At 44.3% G+C, this 23,057-nt stretch overlaps 1 protein-coding gene across 2 annotated transcripts; it reads right to left on the bottom strand.

Annotated features, from left to right (window-relative positions):
* Positions 1–462: 462 nt before the first annotated feature.
* Positions 463–13,850, bottom strand: SOD2 (superoxide dismutase 2). 2 transcript variants are annotated; one of them, XM_011758857.2, is made up of 6 exons: positions 13,692–13,850; positions 13,208–13,410; positions 8,640–8,756; positions 5,399–5,578; positions 3,806–3,970; positions 463–643 (listed from the first exon to the last, which is right to left on the bottom strand). In XM_011758857.2, the coding sequence occupies exons 1-5, from the start codon at positions 13,712–13,714 to the stop codon at positions 3,825–3,827; spliced, it is 669 nt and encodes a 222-aa protein (XP_011757159.2). In that variant the 5' UTR covers positions 13,715–13,850; the 3' UTR covers positions 463–643; positions 3,806–3,824.
* Positions 13,851–23,057: the final 9,207 nt, after the last annotated feature.

The following is a 23,057-nucleotide window of genomic DNA, read 5'->3' as shown; positions in this document are numbered from 1 at the left end:
GAGCTGCTCTAGCAAATAAATCAAAACCAAGGAAGGGGTCATGGGAACCCCATTTTATAGCCAGTCAGAAGCACAGGGACTTGCGATTGGTATCTGAAGTGGGGGCAGTCTTGTGGTCTGAGCCCTCCACTTGTAGGATCTGACTTCAATTCCAGGTAGATAGTATCAGAATTGAATTATAGGACATCCAGCTGGTGTCCACTGGACAATCTGGTATAAAAGTATTGAGTGGTATGTGACAACAGCAAAAACACTTTGGTTTTGTCCTATATCCCTAATACTATGCTTTTATGTTATCAGATGATGTTATTACAGATATGACTGGAGATAGAGTTCTTGGTCTTAAAAGTAGTATTTCAACTACCTATTATTTACGATTCCTTTCCCACGGAAACTCAGTGAAAATGATAGAACATTATAGAACTTTTAATGTTTTTGACATGCAAGCATAATGCAGACCTCTTTGATGGTTGACAGATTCCTTTATTAAGTCAAAAACTTCATACAATTGGAAAATAAATGTTTCTTCAATGAATAATCAAACAAAAATTATCCAGGACCTTATAGGATTTTCAGTATGTACCAGGCTTGATGCACATCTTAGCAGACAGGACATTATCTTGCTGAGATCATTAGAGTATGACTGAAAATGAGAAACAGTAATTTTTAAAACATTTGCCTAATAATAGCTTTCCCAAACAGTAGTTCCCCTGAAATTAAAACAGGAAATACAATTTACGTTTATACCTGGTTTTAGATATGACTCAATATACATCAATTTTAACTTTATGGTTTGGTATTACTTTTTTAAAGGTGCTCAATAGAAACTCAAATCTCACTTTAAGACCATGAATTTCAAGCTGCAATGAAGTGTACAATAAAGTTGTAATTTCTCAACATCAAAGTTTAATTATTACAAAATAGTTCAAGCAACAGAATTTCAAAAACAGAATTTGCTTTGCTTCCTTGTTTTACTCCAACACTAATCATGCTAAGATTTTTGAAGCACAGCTATGACTAGGACAGGCACTGGTGATTCAATCACAAAAACCCTTCTTGGTCTGAACAATACTTGCTCTTTTCAGAAGAAAAGGCAACTTTACTTTTTCTATTTCTATTATGAAAAACAGAGCTAAACGATCTTTTTAAAATTTTTTTGTATTTTAGTAGAGACAGGGTTTCACCATGTTGGCCGGGCTGGTCTTGAACTCCTTCAAGCGATCCACCTGCCTTGGCCTCCCGAAGTGCTGGGATTACAGATGTGAGTCACCCCACCCAGCCTGTTTTACAATCTTAAAGTCTCCTTTTCCACCAGATGATTAAATTCTTTAGTTTGTAAATTCCCTCAGTCTCTTAAAATCAATCTATCCAGAAGAGAAGACAAACAGTGAAGGAAAGAACGCTTCCTCACTCTCTCACCAGAAAGCCAAAGCAAAAATAGAGCCCCATAGAAATTTCAACATTGATTATTTTTTAAATCTTAAAGCTTAGTAGGAATCAAAAAGCTTTATGTAAGTCAGCAGATCTGCAAACCTTGTTAGTTCAATACAAACCATGATCTAGCAGACGACTTATATTCAAAAGCTCATCTTCCAAAAGGTTCCACTTGCCCATCTACTTACACAGAGTCACCACCTTGTTTAGAGAGGCAAGTAGTAATCTTACATGACACATAAAAGCCGTTTCACTGTGATACATATATAATGAAAAGCCATCAGTCTCCAAAGTTTTTCCAATCCACGAGCATGCGTACGCACACATACACACACACAGTTTCGGTACTCCCGTCTCTAATAATTTTTAAAGCCTACTTTTCTAATTGAATTTTAAAAGTACCTTGAATTTAAATTTTTTTTTAACTTCAGTCTTCAATATTGAAACTGCTAAGTTACCCCATTTTTCCTTAAAAAAAAAAATAGAAAAATAAGGTTGGGGAAAAAATTAAAAATTAAAAATAAACTTGGGAAAACATTACTAAATAGGTTTAAGAGAAAAGTCTATACAGGCCAGGTGCCGTGGCTCATGCCTGTAATCCCAGCACTTTGGGAGGCCGAGCCAGATGGATCACTTGAGGTCAGGAGTTCGAGACCACCCTGGCCAACATGGTGAAACCGTGTCTCTACTAAAAATACAAAAATTAGCCGCGCGTGGTAGCATGTACCTGTAATCCCAGCTACTCAGGAGGCTGAGGTGGGAGAATCACTTGAACCCGGGAAGTGGAGGTTGCAGTGAGCCGAGATCACGCCACTGCACTCCAGCCTGGACAACAGAGCAAGACTCCGTCTCCAGAAAAAAAAAAAAAAAGCCTATATAAAGAAAATATTCCAATAGGAGATAAACCTATGTGCACAGAGTTACTCACCCCACCCCAGCATGATCTGTAATAACAATTAGAAACAAATGAAATACTCAAAAACAGGAAATTAGGGAGATGATGAAACAACATGGGAAATGCATGATAAGCCAAATATAAAAAAAGATCCCTGTGAGATGGAGCAGGGACCCCTCTTTGGGGTGTGCCAGGGGGATTCCCACAAGCACAGAAATAAAGGAAAATCTTGAGTTCCTTCACTGAAAATTCCAGGCACCTAGCTAGCCCTGAGAAGTAAACGAGCAACCTGATAAGCAAGAAGGTAATACAGTTTCAAACAATAGCCAGGGAAGTTAGTCTCCTAGAAACATCCTTAACATGTGTCCCTGAGCTACTTTTCAGAAACCCAGATCCCCACCAAATGGATTCACACAGACATCAGATAAGGGGGAACACCAGGGACTAAACTCTGACCTCCATTCTTTGTTCTAAGTTTCTTGCTGAGGGGCCTGGCCCGACCTTTTTGTTCCTTTCTGTGGACCCCAAGTTTTTAGACAAAGCTTTGCTTCCTTAACCAATCACAAATCAGGGAGTCTTTGAATCCACCATAACCTGTAAGCCCGCCCACTTCACTTTTCAGGCCAAACCAATATATAAGCTTCATGTATTGATTTACAATTTTGGTATACAGCCATTCCACCCTGAATGCACCCGATCTCAACTGATTTATAATTTTGCCTTTAGCTTCTGCTTTCCTGAAATTTACCACTGCCTTTAAAAACTCTAGCTTGGAAGTCATCATGGAGATCGGGTCTTAAGTATGAGCTGCCCAATTCTCCTTGCTTGGCGCCCTGCAAAGAAACATCCTCCTTTCTCCTGCTGCAAAAACCACCTTTTTGCAGTTTTGCTGTTGAAGTTTGCCTTTACTGCGCAGGTGAGCAAACCCCAGTTCAGTTACACCTGCTACATTTAAACAGTATACAGCTCTATTTGCAAAAACTATTCAGGAACATTTGACCATAACAAAACCACTGGGTGACTTCTACCGGAAGTATCACTGCAGAGGATTACTCAACAAAAAGTGCAGTTTTCTATAGAAAGCCGAGGGTTTCCCTTGGGAAAGTGTTAATATTTTATTGTTAAGTAACTGGGGCAAAAAGACTAGATTTTCTATAACTGCAATGAAATAGGATTGGAAAGGCATCCCTGCAAGTCCCCAAAGCATAAGGATGGAATATTTTTGATGGTTTTATAATGACAATTATAATTTAGCTCTCTGAAGAAAATGTCCAATCAGACTCAATCACACAAAGCATTTACTATTTTCAATCACTTGCCCAATAACAAAATGTTTAGTAAGAAATTATTCAGAACATTAAGTTGCTTATGAAACATGTGACTAAGCAACATCAAGAAACGCTACAATAGAGCAGCTTACTGTATTCTGCAGTACTCTATACCACTACAAAAATAGTCATAAAGAGCTTAACATACTCAGTATAATGATCGTGGTTTACTTTTTGCAAGCCATGTATCTTTCAGTTACATTCTCCCAGTTGATTACATTCCAAATAGCTTTTAGGTAATCAGGCCTGACATTTTTATACTGAAGGTAATAAGCGTGCTCCCACACATCAATCCCCAGCAGTGGAATAAGGCCTGTTAGAAAGAAGGGGAAAAAAGAACGAGCCATCAGTTTCAGTCTAAAACACTGCATCTTCTCACGTTCAACTTTTATTATTCCACCCATACAAAATGACCCTTTGTAACAATCTCATTCACTTGTTTTTTTAATAGAAATAGGAAATCTAGATAAGAATGAATATTCCTATAGAATATTTTAAATTTATTGTTTACAAACAAAATGTGACAAATACTAACAATAAATAAAATAGACTTAGGAAAATTAATAACAGTATTTTAATAGCTATTCTTAAAAATGCCAACAAATTCATTCAAGAGCCAATTCTCAGTGTTCCTCATGGTGGTCTTAGGAGCGGCAGGAAGGGGGTATTACATCCGTGGGAGTGGGCAGAGGCCCCCTGAGAACCTCCTCCAAAGGGTCTGGGCACTCACAGGGGTTTATGAGAAAACAGCTCCGCTCCGCAAGTCTAATTTTAATCTTTGGGAACACAGAGCAGTTGGAGGACACAGTGTTTTCAGAAATTAAGTGAGGTAAATGAAGAATTTGGTTCTAACTGTAAAACATTCATTTAAGAAAACTCTTAGGCCAGGCGCAGTGGCTCATGCCTATAATCCCAGCACTTTGGGAGGCCGAGGCAGGTGGATCTCTTGAGGTCAGGAGTTCGAGACCAGCCTGGCCAACATGATGAAACCCCATCTCTACTAAAAGTACAAAAAGTATCCAGGTATGGTGGTATATGCCTGTAATCCCAGCTATTTGGGAGGCTGAGGCAGAAGAATCGCTTGAACCCGGGAGGCGGAGGTTGCAGTGAGCCGAGATTGCACCACTGCACTCCAGCCTGGGCAACAGAGTGAGATCTGTCTCAAAAAAATAAATAAATAAATAGGCTGGGCATGGTGGCTCACGCCTATAATCGCAGCACTTTGGGAGGCCGAGGCGGGCAGATCATCTGAGGTAGGGAATTCGAGACCAGCCTGACCAACGTGGAGAAACCCCATCTCTACTAAAAATACGAAATTAGACGGGCATGGTGGTGCATGCCTGTAATCCTAGCTACTCAGGAGGCTGAGGCAGGAGAATTGCTTGAACCCAGAAGGCGGAGATTGCAGTGAGCTGAGATCGCACCATTGTACTCCAGCCTGGGCAACAAGAGCAAAACTCCATCTCAAAAAAAAAAAAAAGAAAAAATTTAAAAATAAATAAATAAATAAATGCAAAACATTTTTGTTAATGTACCTATAAAATTACATGCACTTATTTTATGAAATATCAGGACTTGTAAAACATTTTTACTTACACAAGATTCTGAGTGTTATCTGTTAAGATTCGCACAAGGTATTACATGATCGTAAGTGAAAACACTGCTGGGTTTCCTTATTTCTAGTTGAATGCTTTACAGCAGAGCATCTCTCCCAAATGAAATGACAATTTTTAAATCTAACCTGTTGTTCCTTGCAGTGGATCCTGATTCAGACAAGCAGCAATTTGTAACTGTCCCCGTTCCTTATTAAAACCAAGCCAACCCCAACCTGAGCCTTGGACACCAACAGATGCAGCCGTCAGCTTCTCCTTAAACTTTTCAAAGGAACCAAAGTCACGTTTGATGGCTTCCAGCAACTCCCCTATTTTAAAAAAATCCAAAAACACCCACAAATGAACAGATTTCAACAATTACAAAAAATGTTGTATTACATGTATTAAAATACTTTTGTCATAGGGCCCAAGAAACTAGACATCAGAAAGCGACACCTGGATCTAAGTTGCACAATTTTAATTCACATGTTTTCGTTTTTTAAACATTTTTTTTTTTTAATTTTTTACTTTTTGAGACGGAGTTTCACTCTTGTTGCCCAGGCTAGAGTGCAATGGCATAATCTCGGCTCACTGCAACCTCCGCCTCCCAGGTTCAAGCGATTCTCCTGCCTCAGCCTCCCGAGTAGCTGGGATTACAGGTATGCACCACCACGCCTGGCTAATTTTGTGTTTTTAGTAGAGTCAGGGTTTCTCCATGTTGGTCAGGCTGGTCTCAAACTCCCGACCTCAGGAGATCCACCTGCCTTGGCCTCCCAAAGTGCCGGGAATACAGGCATGAGCCACCGCACCCGGTTCAAATTTTATTTTAAATTCAGAGGGTACATGCTCAGGCTTGTTACGTGGGTTATCATGTGATGCTGAGGTCTGGGGTGCAATTGATCCCATCATCCAGGTAGTGAGTTTAGTACACAACAGTTTTTCACCCCCTCCCCTTCTCTCTCCCTCCCTGCTCTGTCCCCAGTGTCTATTGTTGCCATCTTTACGTCCATAAGTACCCCATGTTTAGCTTCCACTTGTGGCATTTGGTTTTCTGTTCCTGGGTTAACTTGCTTAGGATAATGGCCTTCAGCTGCATAGTTTACATTTTTTAATGAATCATGTTAGAGGGATTTCCCCACTCACTGTGCTATTTTTGTTAGGAAAGAAATACTACTTCTGTTAGCTTTTTCTTTTCCCTGAATAGAAAATTTTCCCTTGACTTCTACCCTGCTTCTTCTATGTCTCTATTTGGGAATAAAGCTATTGTTCTTATCCAGGGCAGCCCAGATCCTTCTGTCTTGATAACATTGTTTTAAAATGGGCGATTTTCTCTATGACTGAACTAAGGGTATACTTTAAGAGCTACAACCCTTTTATTCTGTAGCAATACAGAATATAATTCTAGATTAGTCACATCAACTAAATCAACTGGGTCAAAATCGCACTTCTCTTATTCTACGGGTTTAAAAGTAATCATCTTTGTAAGCACAAATGATGGAATGAAATGGTACAGATTAAAAAAAAATGGCAGTGTACCAAAACCATTGGTTGCATATGAATATATCTGATATTCTGATAACTGACAAAACTTCATAAGTATTAACCGATAGTCTAGAAGACTGAACTCAGAAGAAAAATAAGTTGGCTGGGCACAGTGGCTCACACCTGTAATCCTAGTACTTTGGGAAGCTGAGGCGGGTGGATCATCTGAGGTCAGGAGTTTCAAACCAGCCTGGCCAACATGGAGAAATCCTTCTCTACTAAAAATACAAAAAAATTAGCCGGGCACGGTGGCGGGCACCTATAATCCTAGCTACTCGGGAGGCTGAGGCAGAGAATCGCTTGAACCCGGGGTGGGCGGAGGTTGCAGTGAGCCAAGATCAAGCCACTTGACTGTAGCCTGGGCGAAAGAGCTAAACTCCATCTCAAAAATAATAATAAACAAAAACAAAAATAAAAAGTTGCCCAGTTTCCCATGCTTACTCCCCTCAGTCATCATTACCTTAAAATGAAATTGCTTATTTCAAGTGCGTAAGATAGGTTGCCTTCCATAACACTGATTAAAAACGAACAATAAAACCACAGAAACTTAGCGTGCATATCCGGAGCCCAGAAACAAGAGAGAAGAACTACATTTAGGCCTCATGCCTTCCCTGGGTGAGGAAGATAATTGAAGTCATCTGGGCCTCCACAAGCTACACAGGAAGTCAAGGAAACAGTGATAGCGAACAAGATCATCTAGCCCTGTCCTCTCCTCATTCCCTGAACACTTTTAAAAAATACCCAGAAAACCTAATTTCCTGGAACAACTGACTTTTTATCAGTTAGGAAGAGTGAAAAATAGCAAATGACACTGTAATTTAATTCTCAAAACAACACCATTGTTATCCCTGTATCACATAGATGAAAAAAGGTACAGAAGGTTAACTATCTAATCCAGGCCCTAGAAACTAACTAGTAAACAGAAAGTTCATCTTTTTTAGGCTGGGCGCGGTGGCTCATATCCGTACCACAGTACTTTGGGAGGCCGAGGTGGGTGGATCACTTGAGGCCAAGAGTTCAAGACCAGCCTGGCCAACATGGTGAAACCCTGTCTCTACTAAAAATACAAAAATTAGCCAGGAGTGATGCCACATGCCTGTAATCCCAGCTACTTGGGTGGCTGAGGCACGAGAATTGCATGAACCTGAAAGGCGGAGGTTGCAGTGAGCCGAGATCACACCACTGCACTCCAGCATGGGCGACAGTAAGACTCCGTCTCAAAACAAAAAGAAACTTCATAAAACAAAGTTTCTCAGTCTTTCCCTAATATGTAGTACAGTCCAGAAACCAGAAGGTGGAGTTGATGTGATATTCTATGTGTGTGTGAACATAAAATCTTATGACCTAACTCCATGAATGCATTCTCCATTCCTACTTGTGTCCTTTTGAAAGTTACAACTTTTATCGTACTCGTTGTTATGAAAAATATGCCACTATGATACCTCTGGTAAGAATAAGGTAACTTAGGCTGGGCACAGTGGCTCACACCTGTAATCCCAGCACTTTGGGAGGCCAAGGCAGGCAGATCATGAGGTCAGGAGTTCAAGACCAGCCTGGCCAACATGGTGAAACCTCATCTCTACTAAAAATGCAAAAATTAGCCAGGCATGCTGGCAGGCGCCTGTAATCCCAGCTACTCGGGAGCCTGAGGCAGGAGAATCACTTGAATCCGGGAAGTGGAGGTTGCAGTGAGCCAAGACTGCACCACTGTACTCCAGCCTGGGCAACAAGAATAAAACTCCATCTCAAAAAAAAAAAAAAAAACAACTATAAGGTAACGTAAGTAAATCAACCATTGACTCCTACTGTGCACAAGATGAAGATAAGGGTGCACCAATATATACTAACCTTTGGGTTCTCCACCACCATTAGGGCTGAGGTTTGTCCAGAAAATGCTATGATTGATATGACCACCACCATTGAACTTCAGTGCAGGCTGAAGAGCTATCTGGGCTGTAACATCTCCTGAAAAGTTAAAATGCAAACACATTTTTTTTTATAACTCTTACTTTTTCAACCACTTTATACATTATATTTTTTTCTTTGTAAGCTATTAGATAATGGGACCAGCTTATCTATAACATCCCTGTTTGTCCTAAAATTTACCTCCCTCCAAAATTATTTGTCCCAGACATGATGAAGGGCCTAGCAGAGGTGGAAAAGCTAGAAAATTCACTCCTGGCTGCTAGGCTCAGGGTCTTTTAGATAGAAGAGATTTCAGGAAATGAAACACCAAAGAGGACAATCAAATAAAATAATAGAATGCCAAAATGTATGGCTCAACACACAGACTGTACAGAAAACTTTCAACTCTCATTTTCAAGACAGACAACCATTCATTGGGAAATATCTCCAAGTCCCATTAACAAGAAACTCAACATACTCAAAACTGAACTCCTGACGTTCAACCCCAAACTTAAGTCCTCCTATTGTCCCCTCCGATCTCAGTAAATGCCAGCTCTGTCCCTCAGGACATCCTTGGGAACCTGATGTCATTTTTGACTCCTCTCCCTTCACCCCACATCCAATCCACCAGCATATCCATTAGCAAAGCCAGCTCTACCTTTAAAATACATCCAATCTATATAAAAGCACACAGGGAAAAATGAAAGACAAAATACAGCACAAGCAGAACCCAATCCCTTCTTCCTAACTCTACTGCCACCTCATTGGTACAGAGGACCAGTATCTCCCACCGCACTGGTGCCACTATTCCCTCAGTTTTGGGAGGGGGATGGGCTTTGCCCTCTCCAAAAGCTCTCCTTCTCACTGCAGTGAACCCTAGGTGCTTACACTCAGCTACTCTCACCACCAAGAGGCGCTGCACTTGACCCCGTCATTGAGCACGTGCTTACCCAGCTGCATCCACATGCATTTTTGCACTCACATGACCAACTCGGATGTTCCCTTCAAGGCTAGCTGAGCACTCCTGCCTCTGCTAAACAGTCTTCCCCATGACAGCCTCATGCTGCATTCCTGTTCCTCCTCCAAGTCTCCACTGAAGCATCAACCCCATCAGTGAAGCCTTCTCTAAACACCATACATGAATTAGCAATTCCCTGCCACCCTCCCAGACCCTTTACTCCATCCCGATAGGCCCTGTAACTCCTGGCATACTGCATGGGTACCTTGTCAAACAAGTAGGCAAAATAAAATATTCTTTTCTATGTCTTCAAGATGCTACAGATTAACTGAACTATTAATATTAGAAAAAAATGGAAATCCCCTTGTTTAATAAATATTTCATGCATATTATCCACAAGATACCAGAGAAGCAAAGTAAAGGACAGAGAGACCCACTGAGAGCTCTGCTCTCAAGGAGCTTACATTTTGGAAAAAGTTCTCAACTGCTGTTCTGAAAGTGTACATTAAGAACACATGTCTGGGTCGGGCGCAGTGGCTCAAGCCTGTAATCCCAGCACTTTGGGAGGCCGAGGCGGGCACATCTCTTGAGGTCAGGATTTCAAGACCAGCCTGGTCAACATGGTGAAACCCTAAAATACAGAAATTAGCCAGGCATGGTGGCGCGTCCCTGTAATCCCAGCTACTCAAGAGCATGAGGCAGGAGAATAGCTTGAACCCAGGAGCAGAGGTTGCAGTGAGCCGAGACTGCGCCACTGCACTCCAGCCTGGGCGACAGGGCAACAGGGCAATACTCTGTCTCAAAAAAAAAAAAAAAAGAAAAAGAAAAAGAAAAAAAGGTACATACAAGGCCAGGTGACGTGGCTCACACCTGTAATCCCAGCACTTTGGGAGGCCAAGGTGGGTGGATCACCTGAGGTCAGGAGTTCCAGACCAGCTTGGCCAACATGGAAAAACCCCATCTCTACTTAAAAAACCACAAAAAGTAGCCAGCCGTGGTGGTGTGCACCTGTAATCCCAGCTACTCAGGAGGCTGAGGCAGAAGAACTGCCTGAACCCAGGAGGCGGAGGTTGTAGTAAGCCGAGATCACATCACTGCACTCCAACCTGGGGGACAGATCGAGATTCTGTCGTCAAAACAAACAAACAAACAAACAAACAAACAAAAAACATATGTCTAGCTAGGCACGGTGGCTCACGCCTGTAATCCTAGCACTGCGGAAGGCTGAGGTGGGGGAGCCCAGGAATTCAAGAACAGCCTGGGCAACATAGTGTGACCCCGTCTATTTTTTAGATAAAATTTAAAAAAACATTTTTTAAAAAAGGAACATACATAGGCAATGCTGCTTTCTGAAACAAGCTCCAGTTGTTCAGCAATTCAGAAAGGAGGAGAGGACCAAGTGATATCTGAATACATGGCTAATCTCGAAGGGTTATTTAAAGACACCAACTTTTTTTTTCCTTTGCTAGGTTTACAAATAATTTTCTAATAGAACTGTGTTTCCCTTATTAAAGTTGATTGAGAGTCACCCTAAAAATAAATGTAAGTTTTCTATTATTTTTTAATAAATCAATAGTAACTCAATTTTTCAAATGGGAAAGATACATGCTTAATGAGAGATAATTTAATAATCTTAACATCTTACAGTTTGCTTACTCATTTTAAAATTAATAAAAATTGAGGGCTTCATATCTGCTTTTAAGAACACTTTTCTGAAATTCAACATTTTATTTGGCTTCAGTTTAGTTTTTGCCTCAAATAATAATAAAAGTCAAATGCTTTGGGTTGAAAAATATTCATTAATCAGTTACATGTGATGAGATTATGACATTGTTTTACCTTTTTTCCCCAAGATTTCAAACAAGAAAATCTAACTTTTTAATAATTTTAAAAATATGTTTAAGTAAAAGAAAGCTCTGCAGATACTCACTTATAAACAATATAGTAAAATATAAAGCTTTTTTCCAGTGGGTTGTATTACATAAGTAAAGCTCTGATTCCAGAAGTAAAGGACTGAAATTAAGTTGTTTTTAAAATACTGAAGAGAAAGCTTTCCGGGTGTCAGATGTTGCCTTACAGGAATTACTTTCACAACTGGGGTATTCCCCAGTCTCTCCCCATTACATGTTTCCCAAATTTGTTATTTCCTAAATCACGGGGCCTTTTCCCGTAATTCAAGGTTCATCTGTCTCAAGCAAATCTTCCAGAATGTGGTAACTTCCTCCTCTTTTAGTTTAGTCATTTACTTCAAACACAATCAGGCTGAAATACCGCACTTTTCCACTAGATGCCTCCAGTCAACAAGATGTCACTGTGTAAAAAATTACTCAACAAATTTCATAACCCCGAAATTCAAAACATTTAAGGAAAAGTAAACACTTTGTACTACCTAGCTTACCAAGCAATACAGAGTCTGAAAACATGACTATTGATTATCTTCCTTGCGCACACTACTAACGAATAGATTAAGAGGACACTACTATTTTGTAAAAAAAACGTTAAAACATAACATTCCCATACACACCCACAAACGGCCCAGACTCAAAAAGTCCATATACCCCTGGTTTTACCAACCAAGTTCTTGAGGGGAAAAAAAAAAGTTAACGCCATATTTTTTAATTGCATTACAAATATGAGTAAATAGTAAATAAAAACAAGCCTATTTCAGTTTCCCACTGAAGGGCTATTTTCCTTGTGAACTTTGACCCCTAACTGAAATCAAGAAAAGTATCCAGTCTAAAGATCCTGAACTGTTCCACAGTTAGGTTACTGCTTTACCAGTTAGGTTACTGCTTTTTTGGTAACGCACACCACAGTGGTGTGCCTCCTCTTCTCCCACCTGAAGTCAACAAGTGGGCTCAGTGAAGTTTCCCCTGCAGGGTTGCTGGGGACGCAGGGAGTCTCCAAGTCCTAGGCTGGACTCCCGACCCTGTTTGCTCTCAGGAAGATGACCAGGACCACGGTTCCTAGCACGGAGTAGTGTCCTCCTGTCTCCCACCTTCAGTGTGACCTGGCAGCAAGGCGCCACTCCCACTTCTATCAGGAGGTGACCCTGACACTCAGAGACACTCAGAGACACTTGCGGACCTGATGATGTCTGGGCCGCCAGTGGACAGGCGCTCTCAGCCCTCCTGCAAACGGCTGGCACACCTACCTGAGAGACCAAACATTTCGCCAAAACACATTATACAACAAGAACAATTTTAGTTTGCAAAAAAAACGAGTGACACAGTAGAGCTTTCTTTTCAGGCCCTACAATTCACTAGTGCTGGCAATATGGGTAACGGAATGTGGCTTACAACACTAAGACAAACTCCTTCGCAGGACCCCAAGTTCCCTGAGATGACAGAAGTGCGTTCAAACCCATCGAGGCACTCCTTCTACAACGAGGTAGACCATGTGTTTAAGAGAGACTACTGTGCCTGGAAAACTCGGAACCGGTACAAACGCGAAGCGGGTTCTCCCCCACGGAGAGGCCCATTCGTGTGGGGCCCGGCTCCCCTGGGGTCGCCTCTGCCGGGGACTGCCTCCCGCCGCTCAGCCTGGAACCTACCCTTGGCCAACGCCTCCTGGTACTTCTCCTCGGTAACGTTCAGGTTGTTCACGTAGGCCGCGTGGTGCTTGCTGTGGTGCAGCTGCATGATCTGCGCGTTGATGTGAGGCTCCAGGGCGCCGTAGTCGTAGGGCAGGTCGGGGAGGCTGTGTTTCTGCCTGGAGCCCAGATACCCCAAAGCCGGCGCCAACTGCCTGCCGGTGCTGAAGACGCGAAAGCACAGCCCGGTCAGTCCGCGCCGCGAGACAGTCTACGCAGGCTGGGTTGCCGAGGAACGGCAGCGCGCGGCGTCCCCCGAGACCCCGCGTCCCCTCCCTGCGGATCCCCGCTCCAGCCGCCGCGCCGCGCACTCCCGGGAGAACCGCCCGCAGGTGCCCCGGCCCCGCCAGGCCCGGTGCGGCCACTGTCGCCATCGCCGCGGAGGCCCTGCCCGCCGCGCGCCCCTTCGCCCTTGGGGCCTTGACCGGGTCCCCTTTCGTCTCACCCGCAAACTGCCCGGCTCAACATGCTGCTAGTGCTGGTGTTGGTGCTGATGCCGCCAATCTGCTGAAGCCGCTATAGAGCCCGCCACAGCCACAACTGCGGCTCCTGCGCCGCCCGCCGGCCTTAAGAGAGCGCGGGGAACAGCGCCGCGACCCCAGCTGCGCCGCAAGGGCACCGCCGCCCCGCCCCCCCCCCGCGGGCCCCGCCCCGCGCCCGCCGCGCCCAACCGGGGGGGCACGCAGGGCGCCCCCGGGCCTGTCCCGCCCGCCCGCGCTTGCCGTACACCCTGCGCCCAGGGCAGGGGAGAAAGGGGACTGCAGGCTAGCCTCGGCCTCGGCAACCTCGCTGCCTGTCTGCCTTACTTGGGCGGCGCGCGGCCGAGGGAAGGCGGCCCCTGTCCCCGTGGAGTTGGTACGGCCCGAAGGCCCTGCCTCCGGCTCCCCCAGATCCGGGTGCCGGTGGGGATCGCGCTGCACGAGGCGGCTGCGGCACCTTCCCCTGAGCTTTGGTTACGCTGGGGCGGCCGCGGGGTCCAGAGGCCTGACTGCAAGAAGACGTTCGTACCCTCCCAGGGCCCCGGCGCCGTTCCTAGGGAAGACGGGGCCTAGCTGCTGGTCAGCGCCGCCCAGCTGGCCTATGAGCGGAGGGTAGAGCCAGCGCCCTTCCAACCCGTAGTCAGCACTCCTGCGCCGTGCCCTTGCTTTGCAAGTAAGCTGACCTTGGGACCTCCTCCAGGACAGCAGGCACACGACTTTGTCCCCACCGGCTGGCTACCTAAGAACAGTTCTTGGACACCTACGACTTGCCCGAGACTGCAGGCAGGATTTGCACACATTTATCTTTATTTTACCCCTAGGGTTGGTATTGTTGATTCCAGTTGACAACGAAATCCTGAGGTTAAGCAGCTTCGCCTGGGTATAGTTACTAAGTGAGTCAGGACTAGTTCCTACTTTCCTACTAAGCCCTGGCAGTCATGTTTTGTGTGTTTACAGTAACTCTGTCAACCAACTGTTCAGGATAACATAAAAGGACAACAGAGGATTCTTTCCTGCGCTGTCTAGTAAGCTGTTACGTATCAAGTGCTCTCTCAACAGTTAAACAACAATCCCGAATGGTGTGAATCTTCCATGTGTAGAGGTTAGGAAATCTACACTGCCATTGGCGGGAGTTACCCCTTTATTGAAGAGAATATGATGGAAGGTAGCAGGTGCTGAACCGTTTCCGTTGCTTCTTGCAACCCCGGTACAGCCCTCCCAAGGATGACTAGGCTTCTGGTAAGTGGAATGGGAAAACATTCAGGCAAAGAGGAACCACCTGAATTTGGCTTCACAACAGGAAGGGCTGGGCTTGTTTACAGACATCAGAAGAATGTAACTAGGGCTACGTGTTGGGGTGAAGAAGGAAATTCAGGCTGGGACCAGATTATAGATACGCTTTTTAAAAGTTATTATTTATATATTTTTGAGACACGGTCTCGCTCTGTCGCTCAGGCTGGAGTGCAGTGTCGCGATGTTGGCTCACTGCCTCCCAGGTTGGCTCTGCCTCCCAGGTTCAACTGATTCTCCTGCCTCAGCCTCCGGAGTAGCTGGAATTACAGGCGTGCGCTTTCACGCCCCGCATTTTTTTTTTTTTTTTTTTTTTTTTTTTTGTACTTTTGGTAGAGACAGGGCTTCACTATGTTGGCCAGGATGGTCTCAAACACCTGACCTCAAGTGATCCGCCTGCCTCAGCCTCCCAAAATGCTTAGATTACAGGTAGGAGCCACCGCACCCAGCCTATAGATTACCCTTAAAACGCAGACGAGCAGAGATTTCATGTGGTGGTTAATTGGAAGCTGAGAAACATTTCTGCTGAAGTGAGACACACTGAAGGTGGTTTTTCAGGCAAGGTGGTCTGGTACTGACTTGGGTGGATGAAGGGAGTGCAGGCTAGTTAGGAAGCTGGTACATTCGTCTCAGCAGGAGGTACTGCAGGTCACTTTTAGGGCACTAGCTATGAGAACTGGAAGAAAAGGGCATTTTGATGGATGAACCAACAGGATTCAGAGACAGATCAGTCATTGTAATAGAAAGACTTGATCTAGTGGTAATAAAATATTCCTATAGGGAGACTGAGCTCAGGCTACTTGCACTACTTGTTTGTACAGAGAGTGATACTTTGAGATTAAAGTAACTCCTAGGACATGCCCTTTAGAACAAGCACCAAACGTTGGGGGCTGGTAGGACTGACAGCAGCAGTCAGGTAGAAGGATCTTCAACATCACACCTGTCATCAGCTACATCATTACAAAACACTACCATGACTGTGAGCGCATCCAAGGTTGTGGGATATGGGAGGTAAAAGAAAAGTTTATCACTTTGTCTACCACACCCAGTGAATAGGCTCCGTTTTCTTTTTCTTTTTGTTGCCCAGGCTGGAGTGCAGTGGCGTGATCATGGCTCATTGCAGCAACTTGCTGGACTCATGTGATTCTCCCACCTCAGCCTCCCAAGCTGGAACTACAGGTGCATACCACCATGCCTGGCTAATTTTTTGTATTTTTTGTAGAAACAGAGTTTTGCCATGTTGCCCAGGCTGGTCTCAAACTCCTCGGCTCAAGTGATCCTCCCACCTCGGCCTCCCAAAGTGCTGGGATTTATATAAGCTTGAGCCACCGCACCTGGCTGCCTTTTTTTTTTAGGTGGCCACTGTAGGGGTTACTGAATGGCCTCAGAAGTTAGATTACAGTCGATTGAGCTGTGTCCCATTTCTCCAGCCAGCTCAGGACGTCCTCTGCAACATCAGGACACCATGAATATGGATTTCTCATAAACTTCCTAAGGCTACATCGCAGCCAGCCATCCTGAGACCCACCACAGTGCAGACCTATATATTGTTTGGAAGAGGCAACCATTGTGGGTTGAGATGAAGTCATTTTGAGCCAGGTATTAACTGCATTCATATTCCAGTAACAGATCCAGCCACAGTTTCTTAAACACAGAAGAGTGTATTCCCTCATGTAACAAAGATCTGGGGCAGTCAGTCCTGGGTTGGGATGAAATTCCAGTCATCAAGGATGCAGGCTTTCTGTCTTCAAAGCTGCCTCATGGCCCATAATAGCTTCCACAGCACCAGCAACCTCATCTCCTTTCTAGGAAAGGGGAAGCACAAAAGACTGGCCTCCCACTATCTCCCCCAACCTTTTTTTTTCTTTCTTTCTTTTTGAATCAGAGTCTTGCTTTGTTGCCACGCTGGAGTGCAGTGGTGCGATCTCAGCTCACTGCAACCTCCACCTCCCGAGTTCAAGTGATTCTCCTGCCTTAGCCTCCTGAGTAGCTGGGATTACAGGTGTGTGCCACCATGCCTGGCTAATTTTTGTATTTTTAGTGGAGCTGGGGTTTCACTGTGTTGGCCAAGCTGGTCTCGAATCCTAACCTAAAGTGATCTGCCTGCATCAGCCTCCGAAAGTGCTGGGATTACAGGCCTGAGCCACCGCGCCTGGCCCCACTATCTCCATTTTAAGGATCCTTTGTAGTAGATTCACCCAACAAATTCCACTCACTGCTCACTCGTCAAAATTAGGTACAAGGCTACCTAGCACAGCCTAGCTACAAAGGAAGCTGAGAAATGTAGTCAGGTATGGGGCCAGGTGCAGTGGTTCATGCTTGTAATTCCAGCTCTTTGAGAGGCTGAGGTGGGAAGACTGCTTGAGGCCAGGAGTTTGAGACCAGCTTGGGCAACATAGCAAGTCTCCGTCTCTACCAAAAAAAGGTAGCCGGGTGTGGTAGCACATGCCTGCAGTCCTAGCTATGCAGGAGGCTGAGGGCAGGAGGATCACTTGAGACCAGGACTTTGAGGCTGCAATGAGTTATGATTGTGCCACCTTACTCCAGTCTGGGCAAGAGAGGTAGACACACACACACAGACGTAGTCAGCTTTGCACATCTGAAGTCAGAAAAAACTTGCAATTCTGTACCTACAAGGGAAAATGAGTTTTAAAAAATCGTCATTGCTACGTATCCTCCTATGAGGCATTATTTCCACATGCTTTGACATAAACTGATCATTAATGGAATTATCTTAGCTACATTCTCTTGTTTTTCTTTCTTCCTGCCTGTGGTTTGTGGGGTTTTTTTCTGCTTTTTTAAAATTTGGGATCACAAATCTTATCCAGGCAATTCTCTTATCTGAGAATTGGTTGTACCAACCTGTCCTTTGCAAGATTGGTATTGTTAATAGGACCAAAAGTAGTACTTAAATTGCTAAAATGAAATGATCTAGGCTAAAAGAGAAAATGGTTATAGAGATATATTAAGGTTTCAACGTGAGCTTAATTTTTTTCCCCACTTCAGGCAAAATTATGATTAGATTGCATCCTCAAAGAACACATTAACTATTAGAAAGGAAAGGAGTAGCTTGGTTCAGAACAAAAGTGTTCTGTTAAACAAAGGGATAAAGTGGACACGTGTGGCAGGTAATCACAAGTTGATTCTATCCATAAAGGGAAGAGGGAATCAGCATCATTGAGCAGATCCTCCATGTTGCTAGCTACTAAGTCAAATGCTTTATTCCTTCTGTAAGCAAAGATAGTGACTTGACCAAGGTCACTCATAGAGCTAGTAGGTAGTAAGGGGGATATGAATGTACGGTTGACCCCTGAACGATGCAGTGTCATGGGTGCTGACCCCTTCAGTCAGAAATCTGCGTATAGGCCCAGCACCGTGGCTCATGCCTGTAATCCTAGCACTTTGGAAGGCCGAGGTGGGCGGATCACCTGAGGTCAGGAAATCAAGATCAGCCTGGCCAATGTGATGAAACCCCATCTCTACTAAAAATACAAAAATTGGCAGGGCCCAGCGGCTCACGCCTGTAATTCCAGCACTTTGGGAGGCTGGGGCAGGTGGATCATGAGGTCAGGAATTGGAGACCAGCCTGGCCAATATGGTGAAACTCTGTCTTTACTAAAAATACAAAAATTAGCCAGGCGTGGTGGCACGCACCTGTAGTCCCAGCTACTTGGGAGACTGAGACAGTAGAATCGCTTGAACCCGGGGGGTGGAGGTTGCAGTGAGCTGAGATCTCACCACCGCACTCCAGCCTGGGAGAGAGAGTGAGACTCAGTCTCAAAAACAAACAAAAACAAACAAACAAACAAACACTTGAACCCAGGAGGTGGAGATTGCAGTGAGCCGAGATCCCGCCACTGCACTCTGCACACCAGTCTGGGCAACAGAGTGAGACTCCTTCTTAAAACAAACAAACAAAAATTAGCTGGGCATGGTGGCAAGCACCTGCAGTCCCAGTTACTCAGGAGACTGAGGCAAGAGAACCGCTTGAGCCTGGGAGGCAAAGGTTGCAGTGAGCTGAGATCACGCCACTGCACCCACTGCACTCCCGCCTGGGCAACAGAGTGAGACTTTGTCTCAGAAAAGAAAAAAAAAGAATCCAATAAAAAATTTAGAAGAAAAAACAAGAAAAGAAATCTGACTATAACTTTTGACTCCCCAAAAACTTAACCACTAATAGCCTGCTGTTGACTGGCAATAACAATAAAGATTATACATCACAGAGAGGACAATAACAAAGTTGATTAGCACATATTTTGTATGTATATTGTGTTCTTACAGTAAAGTTAGCTAGAGAAAAGGAAAATGTTAATAAGAAAATCAAGGAAGTTATATTTACTATTCATTAAGTGCAAGTGGATCATCATAAAGGTCTTCATCCTCCTCATCTTTATGGTGAGTAGGCTGAGGAAGAGGAGAGGATGATCTTGCTGTCTCGGCGGGGCGGGGGCCAAGGCAGAAGAAAATCTACATAGAAGTGGACCCATGCAGTTCAAACCCATGTTGTTCAAGGGTCAAGTGTATTGCTGTTAAACCTGTGTAACTCTGTGCCTTTAAACAGCTGCCACTCCCTCTCCCACATTCCTCAAACCCAAAATAATTGGGCCCAGCCTTATCTAATTGGAGCCCAAGGTTTGAAACTTTCCTCCTCCTTCTGTCCCTACGCAACTTCCCAACTTATCCCCGTCTCCCCAACTCCCGATTGGCCTGTTGTCCCATCTCTTACACATGACTCTGGTCATCACTCTTGGACCTGAAGCTTGATACTGCTTCTCTGCCCTGACCTTGGTCCATCTGCCCCTTAGATCACATTTGCTTGGTAGCCTCAGTGAAGACCCAGTTTCCTGGAGTTTCCCTTCACAATGGCCCAGCTGAGTCTTCCCAACCTAGTCTAGTGAAAGACTCAGACTTGCTGGGGACCCAGAAGGCCAAAAGAGAAGGGTTGTCCCATATTGAAAGTCTGGCAGAGCCCTCCATAAGATCCCTTCATGAGGACTTCCTGCAACATCCTGCTTCCTTTATGGAAATGAACACCACCTCTTCCCCATTACTACTCCACGGAAAAAAAAAAAAAAAAAGAAAAACCATGGTCACTGCATTCTATGTAAGGGGTGGGATCTGTCATTATTAAACTGCCAACTTCTAGTTCATATCCCAGGATTTGTCATAGAGTAAGACTGATTTCAGGTGCACAGTTCCAAGAATGACTCTCAAGAGCTACTCAAGCTACTAAAGAGTGGCCCAGACCACTGAGGGCCGTGACAAAGCATAGGATCTTGGCTGGCTGAATCTCTGGGCCAGCACAACCACCCCACAGTGTACATCTACTCGGAGGAGCCAAAATAGGTACACAGGAGGAATGGCCTCGCATACCACCCATGCCAGATCATGGTCCACTGAGAACAGTATTGATATCAGAGTATTTCTGGGAACCAGTGTCCCATCCAGGCAACTCCCAGGACTCTATCCATCCGGGCCGCATCACCCTCCTCTAGTGCCAGCTTACGTCTGCATTTACCCTTTGGTGAGAAATTAGATAAAATCGCATAAGACTTCATTTTCATGCTAAAGATATTTAGTTTGAGGGAACTAGACAGCTATATGATGGTACACTAGAGGCGAGCCACTAAAAACGATCACTGTTCAGTTAGATGTGAACAAAACAAATATTTAAGAGTGGGTCAATTATTAAACATTTAAGGGATCAGATTGGTTTGCAGGTGTCTAAGTTCCACTCCACTTCAGAGAACTGATGGAAATTAGAGACAACACATTACTAGTATGGTGATGCAGTAGCTCCAATAATTTTCTGGTTCTTCATCTGATTGTATTTACATGTTTTAAGTTAAAATGCATTGTTAACATGTGTGGCATGTTTTCCAACTCCCATTTTTTTTGATGGCATGGATAAGAAGACTTAGTCTCCAAGTACTAAATGAAGAACAGATATCTCTCTGAGTCCATTTTGAAAGTAATGCTTAAATGTGTCTGGTCTCAGCCAGGCGCAGTGGCTCACACCTGTAATCCCAGCACTTTGGGAGGCCGAGGTGGGCAGATCACGAGATCAGGAGATCGAGACCATCCTGGCTAACATGGTGAAACCACGTCTCTACGAAAAATACAAAAAATTAGCCGGGCATGGTGGCGGGCGCCTGTAGTCCTAGCTACTCGGGAGGTTGAGGCAGGAGAATGGCGCGAACCCAGGAGGCACAGCTTGCAGTGAGCTGAGATTGCACCACAGCACTCCAGCCTGGGTGACAGAGCGATACTCCGTCTCAAGAAAAAAAAGAAAAAATGTGTCTGGTCTCTGGGACATAACATCTATCTTTGTTAAACTCTGACTTTTTATTGACCTGATTTTCATTTAGGTTCAATCTTAAGCTTTCCAAATCAAGCAGAGACCTAATTTTCTTAAGCTTCCCTGGAACACAATGTAGGTTCCCGACTTTTAGATTGAACTCTAAGAGACATTCTCAGCGATGGGGTGTTCTCCAAAATCTTATATAAGAGTCCACTTAAAGCAACTGTCAGGCAAGACAGAATGTAAGATTTCCCTGTATTCCACCCACATGCCACCACCGTGAGCAATATAAATATAACCCCACACCTGCTTCCTCTCCAGGCCAATCCCTGGACATGTGAGGAACCATGGTTAGCATGCTCAAAGATGAGGAGCAGCAGCAGAAGGCAAGACGCTAGAGAAGACACCTGCCAGCTGCCAACATCTTTCTCCCTCAGTAGGCTGCTGGTCTACTAGAGGCCTGTGTTGAAGAAGTCTTGACTGTAAATCACTTTCGGAGTTTTGGTTCTCACATGGGAATGAGCATTTTGGATAGTGAATTGAGCCTGTGTTCTGACTTAAAGTGATTATAAGACTTTTTATTACTAAAGAACATATTTTTTAAAAGGTCATGGGACCAAGCTGGGCGTGATAGCACATGCCTATAGTTCCAGCTACTTGGGAGGCTGAGGCAGGAGATCACCTGAGCCCAGGAGTTTGGGGCTGCAGTGAGCCATGATCATGCCACTGCACTCCAGCCTGGTGACAGAGTAAGACCCTGTTTCAAAAAAAGAAAAAAAAAAAGTCATGGGACCAGCATTTGCTCCAGGGACAAAGAAAAAACAAGCCCATGAAGCAAATTTAATGACCTATTGGGCAATAAAGGAATGTCACTTCATGATCTCATCCATGAGTCACTGTTATTCATTGTGTAATAGTCACACATCAGTGCTATGGTGGAATCTCAAAATCTCCCATATTTTTGGTATTTGAAGAGTACCCAACATTTCCAGCTTGAATGTGGACTTTTCCCCCCCAGTCTATATATTCTATGAGTCATTTCAGTGGGGATTTTAGGAGAGAACCTAAATTCCCCTTCTTGCCGGAGGATCACCCACCCCCAGTCAGCCCAAGCGTGACCTTTACAGTTAGAAAGTGCTATGCACAGCTGCAGCTTTGGATCTTAAAGACTTCCTGAGTTGTCTTCAAACATTTTTTGAAATTCCTTTAGAAGAGTAACACTCGCTGCTTTGACAGATATATTCCTGCTTCTCCACGGTTTACATTCTCATCACAGTCTCGTGCAGAGGTTCCTTGGCTTCCACTTCATGGCTTCATCCTCCTCTAGGTCCTTGGCTTCCTCTCCATCCAGTTGGAAGAAGGCAAAGAGAGTGAGAAAGGTTGTTGTGGAGTGGAAACATCATATATCCCCTCTGGATTATCCGGAGCTCAGCTACGTGGCCACATTCTGGCCATACCTCTGTGACCAGGAAGAAGAGGAAATGGATTTGGTGACTATTTGACAAGTCTTTGTCACAAAAAGTTGATTAAGGTTTCTGTAACTGGTAATTAGTAAATGTTAAGATATCAATTAATATCCACAGACTATCAAGAAATGTTATGCCACAATTCTAGTCACTTTCTAAAGAATTTAGACATGCAAGAAATGCATGCTTTAGCTGAATGCCTAGTGACCAGCTGTTAGGATCAATATCTGATCAAATGCAAATATTACCATCAGAGAATGAACTTCTGAAATTCA

The sequence above is a fragment of the Macaca nemestrina genome, chromosome 5 (assembly GCF_043159975.1).
Source record: "Macaca nemestrina isolate mMacNem1 chromosome 5, mMacNem.hap1, whole genome shotgun sequence".
Classification (NCBI taxonomy): Eukaryota; Metazoa; Chordata; class Mammalia; order Primates; family Cercopithecidae; genus Macaca; species Macaca nemestrina.
The sequence above is the reverse complement of the archived record's forward strand: the minus strand, read 5'-3'. Positions and strand labels throughout refer to the sequence as shown.